This window comes from Hordeum vulgare, unplaced genomic scaffold (assembly GCF_904849725.1).
Source record: "Hordeum vulgare subsp. vulgare unplaced genomic scaffold, MorexV3_pseudomolecules_assembly, whole genome shotgun sequence".
Lineage (NCBI taxonomy): Eukaryota > Viridiplantae > Streptophyta > Magnoliopsida > Poales > Poaceae > Hordeum > Hordeum vulgare.
Window position 1 is genome coordinate 12,501 of NW_025422749.1, and position 11,300 is coordinate 23,800.

General features: G+C 36.8%; 1 protein-coding gene across 1 annotated transcript; it reads left to right on the plus strand.

Annotated features, from left to right (window-relative positions):
* The first annotated feature begins 144 nt into the window (after positions 1 to 144).
* LOC123423680 (50S ribosomal protein L2, chloroplastic) lies at positions 145 to 2,738 on the plus strand. The gene is made up of 3 exons (XM_045107880.1): positions 145 to 179; positions 671 to 1,077; positions 1,741 to 2,738. The coding sequence occupies exons 1-3, from the start codon at positions 145 to 147 to the stop codon at positions 2,169 to 2,171; spliced, it is 873 nt and encodes a 290-aa protein (XP_044963815.1). The 3' UTR covers positions 2,172 to 2,738.
* Positions 2,739 to 11,300: the final 8,562 nt, after the last annotated feature.

The following is an 11,300-nucleotide window of genomic DNA, read 5'->3' on the forward strand; positions in this document are numbered from 1 at the left end:
AATTCGAGGATCCAGAGAGGTGTTTTCATAGTCATCTCCGAATATTTGCCATCTCGGAATATTTTCGATTTCATTTTTCTATGATATGTCTTTCTATATGAAAATTGGTTATTTACGATGTACGATGATCCCTGTTAAGCATCCATGGCTGAATGGTTAAAGCGCCCAACTCATAATTGGTAAATTTGCGGGTTCAATTCCTGCTGGATGCACACGAACGGGAACATTCCATAAGTCTATTGGAACTGGCTCTCTATCCATGGAATCTCATCCATCATCCATACATAACGAATTGGTATGGTATATTCATACCATAACATAAGAACAATAAGAACTCGAATTCTTATCGATACTGGAACTCAGAGCATAGGAGGGAAAGTCGATTTATGGATGGAATCAAATACGCAGTATTTACAGAAAAAAGTCTTCGTTTATTGGGAAAGAATCAATATACTTTTAATGTCGAATCGGGATTCACTAAGACAGAAATAAAGCATTGGGTCGAACTCTTCTTTGGTGTTAAGGTGGTAGCTGTGAATAGCCATCGACTACCTGGAAAAGGTAGAAGAATAGGACCTATTCTGGGCCATACAATGCATTACAGACGTATGATCATTACCCTTCAACCGGGTTATTCTATTCCACTTCTAGATAGAGAAAAAAACTAAAGGAGAATACTTAATAATACGGCGAAACATTTATACAAAACACCTATCCCGAGCACACGCAAGGGAACCGTAGACAGGCAAGTGAAATCCAATCCACGAAATAATTTGATCCATGGACGGCACCGTTGTGGTAAAGGTCGTAATTCCAGAGGAATCATTACCGCAAGGCATAGAGGGGGAGGTCATAAGCGCCTATACCGTAAAATAGATTTTCGACGGAATCAAAAAGACATATCTGGTAGAATCGTAACCATAGAATACGACCCTAATCGAAATGCATACATTTGTCTCATACACTATGGGGATGGTGAGAAGAGATATATTTTACATCCCAGAGGGGCTATAATTGGAGATACTATTGTTTCTGGTACAAAAGTTCCTATATCAATGGGAAATGCCCTACCTTTGAGTGCGGTTTGAACTATTGATTTACGTAATTGGAAGTAACCAATTAGGTTTACGACGAAACCTAGAAATCGATCACTGATCCAATTTGACTACCTCTACGGGATAGACCTCAACAGAAAACTGTTGAGTAACGGCAGCAAGTGATTGAGTTCAGTAGTTCCTCATAGAAAATTATTGACTCTAGAGATATGGTAATATGGAGAAGACAAAATTGTTTGAAGCACGCACAGAACCGGAAGCGCCCCTTGTTTCAAAGAGAGGAGGACGGGTTATTCACATTTAATTTGATGGTCAGAGGCAAATTGAAAGCTAAGCAGTGGTAATTAAGACCCCCGGGGGAAAATAGGGATGTCTCCTACGTTACCCATAATATGTGGAAGTATCGACGTAATTTCATAGAGTCATTCGATCTGAATGCTACATGAAGAACATAAGCCAGATGACGGAACGCAGAGACCTAGGATGTAGAAGATCATAACATGAGCGATTCGGCAGATTTGGATTCCTTTCCTATATATCCACTCATGTGGTACTTCATCATATGATTCATATAAGATCCATCTGTCTAGAGATCGTCATATACATCTAGAAAGCCGTATGCTTTGGAAGAAGCTTGTACAGTTTGGGAAGGGGTTTTTTGAGAGAAAAGAAGAATCTACTTCAACCGATATGCCCTTAGGCACGGCCATGCATAACATAGAAATCACACGTGGAAGGGGTGGGCAATTAGCTAGAGCAGCAGGTGCTGTAGCGAAACTCATTGCAAAAGAGGGTAAATCGGCCACTTTAAGATTACCATCTGGGGAGGTCCGTTTAGTATCCCAAAATTGCTTAGCAACAGTCGGACAAGTGGGTAATGTTGGGGTGAACCAAAAAAGTTTGGGTAGAGCCGGATCTAAGTGTTGGCTAGGTAAACGCCCCGTAGTAAGAGGGGTAGTTATGAACCCTGTGGACCACCCCCATGGGGGCGGTGAAGGGAAAGCTCCCATTGGTAGAAAAAAACCCACAACCCCTTGGGGTTATCCTGCGCTTGGAAGAAGAACTAGGAAAAGGAAAAAATATAGCGATAGTTTTATTCTTCGTCGCCGTAAGTAAATACGTAACTAGGAATATGGAAAATTGCATTTTTGGAATTTGCAATAATGCGATGGGCGAACGACGGGAATTGAACCCGCGCATGGTGGATTCACAATCCACTGCCTTGATCCACTTGGCTACATCCGCCCCTTATCCAGCTAAAGGATTTTTTTCTTTTTTCCGTTGATCATTATTCTATTTATTCTGACCTCCGTACTTCGATCGAGATATTGGACATAGAATGCCACTCTTTAAAAAGGAAAAAAGGAGTAATCAGCTGTGACACGAAAAAAAACGAATCCTTTTGTAGCTCATCATTTATTGGCAAAGATAGAAAAGGTCAATATGAAGGAGGAGAAAGAAACAATAGTAACGTGGTCCCGGGCATCTAGCATTCTACCCACAATGGTTGGCCATACAATTGCGATTCATAATGGAAAGGAACATATACCTATTTACATAACAAATCCTATGGTAGGTCGCAAATTGGGAGAATTCGTGCCTACTCGGCATTTTACGAGTTATGAAAATGCAAGAAAGGATACTAAATCTCGTCGTTAACTGAATTCTGAATAGAAAGATTAAGAAGAAAAAAAAGATTCAAAATAAAGTAAAGGTAGGCGGGGAATAAACTTATTTATGACAAGTTTCAAACTAGTAAAGTATATCCCTAGGATAAAGAAGAAGAAAAGTGGGCTAAGGAAACTCGCAAGGAAAGTTCCAACCGATCGTCTACTTAAGTTCGAGAGAGTTTTCAAAGCACAAAAACGTATCCCTATGTCTGTTTTCAAAGCACAAAGAGTTCTTGACGAGATTCGGTGGCGTTACTACGAGGAAACTGTTATGATACTGAACCTCATGCCCTATCGAGCATCTTATCCCATCTTAAAGTTGGTTTATTCGGCAGCCGCAAATGCAACTCATTATAGGGATTTCGACAAAGCGAATTTATTCATTACTAAAGCCGAAGTCAGTAGGAGTACTATTATGAAGAAATTCAGACCTCGAGCTCGAGGACGTAGTTTCCCTATAAAAAAAAGCATGTGTCATATAACAATTGTACTAAATATAGTAAAGAAATCTAAATAACCTTTAGATCCATCTAAGATTTCGATTCCCAGTAAAAAAAAATATAGAATAGAAAAATATGGGACAAAAAATAAATCCACTCGGTTTCAGACTTGGTACAACCCAAAAACACCATTCCTTTTGGTTCGCACAACCAAAAAATTATTCTGAAGGTCTACAGGAAGATAAAAAAATAAGGGATTGTATCAAGAACTATATACAAAAGAATAGGAAAAAGGGCTCGAATAGAAAAATAGAATCAGACTCAAGTTCCGAAGTAATTACACATAATAGAAAAATGGACTCAGGTTCAAGTTCCGAAGTAATTACACATATAGAAATTCAAAAAGAAATCGATACGATCCACGTCATAATCCATATTGGATTCCCAAATTTATTAAAGAAAAAAGGAGCAATCGAAGAATTAGAGAAAGATCTACAAAAGGAAATTAACTCTGTAAACCAGAGATTTAATATTTCTATCGAAAAAGTTAAAGAACCTTATAGACAGCCTAACATTCTTGCAGAATATATAGCTTTCCAATTAAAAAATAGAGTTTCATTCCGAAAGGCAATGAAAAAAGCCATTGAATTAACTAAAAAAGCAGATATAAGGGGAGTAAAAGTAAAAATTGCGGGTCGTCTCGGAGGAAAAGAAATTGCACGTGCCGAATCCATTAAAAGGGGCAGACTTCCCCTCCAAACAATCCGCGCTAAAATTGATTATTGCTGCTATCCAATTCGAACTATCTATGGAGTATTAGGTGTAAAAATTTGGATATTCGTAGACGAAGAATAACTAATCTTGTCTTCGAATTCTGTCCATTGATAGAATAAAAAATGACAAGAGACTTTTTTCCTGAAATCCCTGCAAAAGAAGAAATTCTACCTCTTTCTATAAGATTTAATGAAAATTGATAAATCATTTAATATAATTGCTATGCTTAGTGTGTGACTCGTTATTTTTTTTTCTTTTTTAAAGAAAAAAACTTAGTAATTATAGAAAATTAACTAATACTAATAACCAACCTATTGCTTCGTATTGTCGAGATCCTAACTAAGAAACAGTCACTATATGAATAAATACCTCTATCATAAATGAGTAGATGTGTCATATAGTTGTAGCAACTGCACTTTTTTATCTAAAAAAAAAATGGGATTCTAGGTTGTGAAGCAAAACTAAAGGGATGTGGATAAAGGGAGGGATGATAGAAAGAAGGAAGAGGAAATAAATAAGATATAGAATTCCACTGTGTATGGTCTATGAATTACATCATAAAAGGCAATGTGAAAAAGCATCAATATAATAAAACTAATAGAGAATGAAAAATTGTAACTTGAAAGAAGAACTACAAATTTTAAGCAATAATAAAGAGCCGCCCGGGTTAATAAAACTGAGAAAATTAACTCGGAAAGAAATTTTTTGGAAGCTCCGTTGCGGGATTCAGACCTAACCATTCAAGGAGAAGCAGTGGGAACGACAGAACCTATGATTCCATAGGATTTTATTGAAAAGAATCCTAACACTTCATTGGGTGGGATGGCGGAACAAACCAAAAAAATTGTCTTATTTGGTAAGTTTATAAATTAACAAATAAGACAGGAAAGAGTAAATATTCGCCCGCGAAATTCTTATTGAATTAGAATACTTTACCGCGATTCAATAAGAGTAAAAATAAGGATATTTTTTAGAAGGACTACATTATTATCTATAAATATAGAATTTAGATAAATATCCACACACATCTGGATATATTCTAGATCTTCTTTTTTGACTATATATTATATTTTTCTGTTTTAACAAATTCAATATAAAAATAAAAAAAAAACCTAACTTTTTCTATTATCTATTAATGTGTATCTATCCGTACCGTAATATTTTTAAATATTATGGAATTAGAGAAATTTATTTACATGCTTTCTCATTCCATTCGCGAGGAGCTGGATGAGAAGAAACTCTCATGTCCAGTTTTGGAGTAGAGATGGAACTAAGAAAGAGAACCATCGACTATAACCCCAAAAGAACCAGATTTCGCAAACAACATAGAGGAAGAATGAAAGGAAAATCCTTCCGAGGCAATCGTATTTGTTTTGGTAGATATGCTCTTCAAGCACTTGAACCCGCTTGGATCACGGCGAGACAGATAGAAGCAGGACGAAGAGCAATAACACGATATGCACGTCGTGGTGGAAAAATATGGGTACGTATATTTCCCGACAAACCGGTTACACTAAGACCCACGGAAACACGTATGGGCTCGGGAAAGGGGTCCCCCGAATATTGGGTAGCCGTTGTTAAACCAGGTCGTATACTTTATGAAATGGGGGGAGTATCTGAAACTGTAGCTAGAGCAGCTATCTCCATAGCGGCCAGTAAAATGCCCATACGAAGTCAATTTATTCGATTAGAGATATAGAACCCTAAAAGGGGTATGGAAGAAAAAAAATGCCCGGTTTTTCTTTCTGGAAAGACAATATTTCTTTCATCCTTTTGCATTGAAATAACAAATTGAAATCAAAATAATATGATTCAACCTCAGACCCTTTTAAATGTAGCAGACAATAGTGGAGCTCGAAAATTGATGTGTATTCGAGTCATAGGAGCTGCTGGTAATCAGCGATATGCTCGTATTGGTGATGTTATTGTTGCTGTAATCAAAGACGCATTGCCCCAAATGCCTCTAGAAAGATCCGAAGTAATTCGAGCTGTAATTGTACGTACATGTAAAGAATTCAAATGCGAAGACGGTATAATAATCCGCTATGATGACAATGCTGCGGTTATAATTGATCAAAAAGGCAACCCAAAAGGAACTCGAGTTTTTGGCGCGATTGCCGAGGAATTGAGAGAATTGAATTTTACCAAAATAGTTTCATTAGCTCCTGAAGTATTATAAATACTAGTAGGCGAAATTTAGATCAAAGAATTAATATTAGTAGATTGTGTTTTACGTATATGTTTTAAAATCCAAAATGAAAAGAAAAAAAAAGAAAACATGTTGATTATAGAAAAATTAGGAGGAACCTAGAATTAGAGTCTTATGGGCAAGGACACTATTGCTGATTTACTAACTTCTATAAGAAACGCGGACATGAATAAAAAAGGAACAGTTCGAGTAGTATCTACAAATATTACCGAAAACATTGTTAAAATACTTCTACGAGAGGGTTTTCTTGAAAGTGTTCGGAAACATCAGGAACGTAACAGATATTTCTTGGTTTCAACTTTGCGACATCAAAAGAGAAAGACTCGAAAAGGAATATATAGAACAAGAACTTTTTTAAAGCGTATTAGCCGACCCGGCTTACGAATTTATACCAACTATCAAGGAATTCCTAAAGTTTTGGGTGGAATGGGAATTGCTATTCTTTCTACTTCTCGAGGGATAATGACAGATCGAGAAGCTCGACTAAACAGAATTGGGGGAGAAGTCTTATGTTATATATGGTAATCGCCCCGCCTATAGTGCTCGAATTCTACCTCGCCCTTCCTATTTTGAAAATAAAAATGGAAAAATAGGAGAAAAAAATATGACAGAAAAAAAAAATAGGAGAGAAAAAAAAAACCCGAGAGAAGCAAAAGTTACTTTTGAAGGTTTAGTTACGGAAGCCCTACCCAATGGAATGTTCCGCGTTCGGCTAGAGAATGACACCATCATCCTAGGCTATATTTCAGGAAAGATCCGGTCTAGTTCTATACGAATACTGATGGGGGATAGGGTCAAAATTGAAGTAAGTCGTTATGATTCAAGCAAGGGACGTATAATTTATAGACTTCCCCATAAGGATTCGAAGCGTATCGAAGACTCGAAGGATAGCGAAGATTTGAAGGATAGCGAAGATTTGAAGAATACCAAAGATTCAAAGGATTAGGTTTTTCTTTTTTTTTTCTAGGGTAATAAATTCTAAGTTCTAAAATTCAAGCGAAGAGACTTATTTTTTTCCAAAATATTAGATTCATAGTTTAAAAAAGGATACGGAAATATGAAAATAAGAGCTTCCGTTCGTAAAATTTGTACAAAATGTCGACTGATTCGTAGGCGTGGACGAATTAGAGTGATTTGCTCTAATCCGAAGCATAAACAAAGACAGGGGTAATCTTTCGAAAAAGAACTTTACTGTCTAAAAAGTAAAAAAAAAGTACCCGCGGAAATGTTCCAATTCCAAATAAAATAATTTCAAATAATTAAAGTAAAGGGTGTATTTTACCCTGAAACGGATATCTTTGTATCTTTTTTTTTATTTCTAACTCATATTTATGAGATAATAAAATATGGCAAAAGCTATACCAAAAATTGGTTCACGTAAGAAAGTGCGTATTGGTTTACGTAGGAATGCACGTTTTAGTTTACGGAAGAGTGCACGTAGAATAACAAAAGGGGTTATTCATGTTCAAGCTAGTTTCAACAATACCATTATAACTGTTACAGACCCACAAGGTCGGGTGGTTTTCTGGTCCTCGGCCGGTACTTGTGGATTCAAAAGCTCAAGAAAAGCATCACCCTATGCTGGTCAAAGAACAGCAGTAGATGCTATTCGTACAGTAGGTTTGCAACGAGCAGAAGTTATGGTAAAGGGCGCTGGTAGTGGAAGAGATGCCGCATTACGAGCCATTGCTAAAAGTGGTGTGCGATTAAGTTGTATACGCGATGTAACACCTATGCCGCATAATGGATGTCGACCACCTAAAAAAAGACGTCTGTAAAAGAATTAACCCGCTTTCAACTTTCAAGAGAAATAAACGATTCAATGATAAAATAATAATACTAGTCTATTATGGTTCGAGAGGAGGTAGCAGGATCCACTCAAACACTACAGTGGAAGTGTGTTGAATCAAGAGTAGATAGTAAGCGTCTTTATTATGGTCGTTTCATTCTGTCCCCGCTTAGAAAAGGTCAAGCGGACACCGTTGGTATTGCCTTGCGAAGAGCTTTACTTGGCGAAATAGAAGGAACATGTATCACACGTGCAAAATTTGGGAGCGTGCCACACGAATATTCTACAATAGCAGGTATTGAAGAATCCGTACAAGAAATTTTACTAAATTTGAAAGAAATTGTATTGAGAAGTAATCTCTATGGAGTTAGAGACGCATCAATTTGCGTCAAAGGTCCTAGATACATAACTGCTCAAGATATCATCTTACCGCCTTCCGTAGAAACCGTTGATACGGCACAACCTATAGCTAACTTGACAGAGCCCATTGATTTCTGTATTGATTTACAGATCAAGAGAGATCGTGGATATCAGACAGAACTCAGAAAGAACTATCAAGATGGAAGTTATCCTATAGATGCTGTATCCATGCCTGTTCGAAATGTGAATTATAGTATTTTTTCTTGTGGGAATGGAAATGAAAAACACGAGATACTTTTTCTAGAAATATGGACTAATGGAAGTTTAACCCCTAAGGAAGCGCTTTATGAGGCTTCTCGTAATTTGATTGATTTATTTCTTCCTTTTCTACACGCCGAGGAAGAGGGCACTAGTTTCGAAGAAAATAAAAACAGGTTTACTCCACCCCTTTTTACTTTTCAAAAAAGATTAACTAATCTAAAGAAAAACAAAAAAGGAATTCCATTGAATTGTATTTTTATTGATCAATTAGAATTAACTTCTAGAACATATAATTGTCTAAAAAGGGCCAATATACATACACTATTGGACCTTTTGAGTAAGACTGAAGAAGATCTTATGAGAATTGACAGTTTTCGTATGGAAGATAGAAAACATATATGGGACACTCTAGAGAAGCATCTCCCAATTGATTTACTTAAGAATAAACTCTCGTTTTAAATCCATTGCAATTTTTTTTCTTCTTCTTTTTCGAGTTAGAATAGAATAAAAAGAAAAAAGAAAACAATTTTGCATCTTTGGTACAATCTATATTTTCGCGAAATGGATCATAATAAAATAATAAAATGGATTTTAGGTATCTAGGGAAGATTCTACTTGGAAGTAACTATTTCCTAGATACCTATGGTACTTCATGGTTGAATGAATCAAAAAAAATCTAAAAAAGACCTAAAGTTAACGATTTATCAATGGGTAGTGTTGCTCCAATACCTAACCAAAGAGCTACTACAGTACCGATTAAAAAAACGGTCGTAGCTACTGGGCGGCGAAATGGATTTTGGAATTTATTGACATTCTCTAGAAAAGGTACTGTCAATAAGCCTGTTGGCACAGAAACCATTAAGAGAACGCCCAATAACTTATTGGGTACCGTACGGAGTATTTGAAACACGGGAAAGAAGTACCACTCGGGTAATATTTCCAAAGGAGTTGCAAACGGGTCTGCCGGTTCACCAATCATTGATGGCTCGAGAACCGCTAAACCTACATTACATGCAATAGTACCTAGAATTACTACTGGAAAAATATATAAAAGATCGTTGGGCCATGCGGGTTCCCCGTAATAATTATGTCCCATCCCTTTAGCTAATTTAGCTCTTAATACAGGATCATTTAAGTCTGGTTTCTTTGTTATTGGGATAGGTGAACTCTTTAGGATCCATCCCCCAAAGGAACCGGACATGAGAATTTATCATCATCCGGCTCGAGCAAGAGTGAAAGAAATAAGACCGCGGAAGATCCTTAATAGAATTAAGGTATATAATGACTCAATGACTCTAGACAAAAAAAGCTTTATCAGATTCTCTTTTCCAAAGTTGCACCTACCACTACTCATTGAAAATAATCCTATTCTTATGGGTAAATGCTCAATATCCAAGTGGGCTTACAAATTTGATCATGATCAATTGCTTTGTGGATTGTCTCATGTCTCTTGATTAGTTGGTATTTATCCCCTCAATATCGCAAGTTTCTTACCTCCAAACAAAATATTTACTTGTTACTAATAAAAAATCAAAAAGTTTAGCCTACATTCTTCCTTAGATCCCTTCTTTTACTCCGATAGTATTGCGGATCACAATCGATGCAAAGAAAATGAATGCATTTCCATACTATAATAAAAAGGTAAGTGTAATAAATAGAGAATTGGATCATGTCACATGACTGATTCCATTTCCACTCTATGGGATCTTACGGAGCCTGTTCATGGATGACATGGTTGCGGTATGATCATAGAAGATATTCTCCTCAAGTGAACCAGCCTATCCTTCCTAGGTAGGGGACTTACATGTTGATTGGATGCGGAGACACCTTTGGTTGTGAATTCTAATGTGGCAGATCCAATTCTTTATCTGCATGGCCAAATCAATAATTCAAGTCACACACTCCCATAATCCGCCTTTTTTCTTTCGTAAAATTAACTTCAACTATTTGTATCGTATAAAAATACTTCGGAGTTGAAGAGAAGTATCCAAATGACATGTGTTATTTTACAATAACCCATGCTTGTAGCAATGAAATACCACAACCTACCCGATATGATATATGAGAATTAGAATTCTCTATGATATGCCTTCCCTATAAAGGACCCGAAATACCTTGCTTACGTATCATTGGAAAGTGCATTAACATAAATACGGCAGTAAGCAGAGGCAGTACAAAGGTATGTAAACTATAAAAACGAGTCAAAGTGGATTGGCCCACACTAGCACTTCCGCGTAATAACTCCACTAAAGGCGATCCTATTACCGGAATGGCGTCAGGTACACCTGTCACAATTTTGACTGCCCAATAGCCAATTTGATCCCAAGGCAAAGAATAACCAGTTACACCAAATGATGCAGTCAAAACAGCCAAAACCACACCTGTCACCCAAGTTAATTCACGGGGTTTTTTAAATCCCCCTGTGAGATACACACGAAATACATGCAGGATCATCATTAAAACCATCATACTTGCTGACCATCGATGAACTGATCGGATTAACCAACCAAAGTTGGCCTCGGTCATTATGTATTGAACCGAGGAAAAAGCCTCTGTAACGGTTGGTCGGTAGTAAAAAGTCATAGCAAAACCGGTAGCGACTTGTACTAGAAAACAAGTAAGTGTAATTCCCCCTAAACAATAAAATATGTTGACATGGGGAGGAACATATTTACTAGTTATATCATCCGCAATTGCCTGAATCTCAAGACGTTCCTCAAACCAATCATATACTTTATTGAG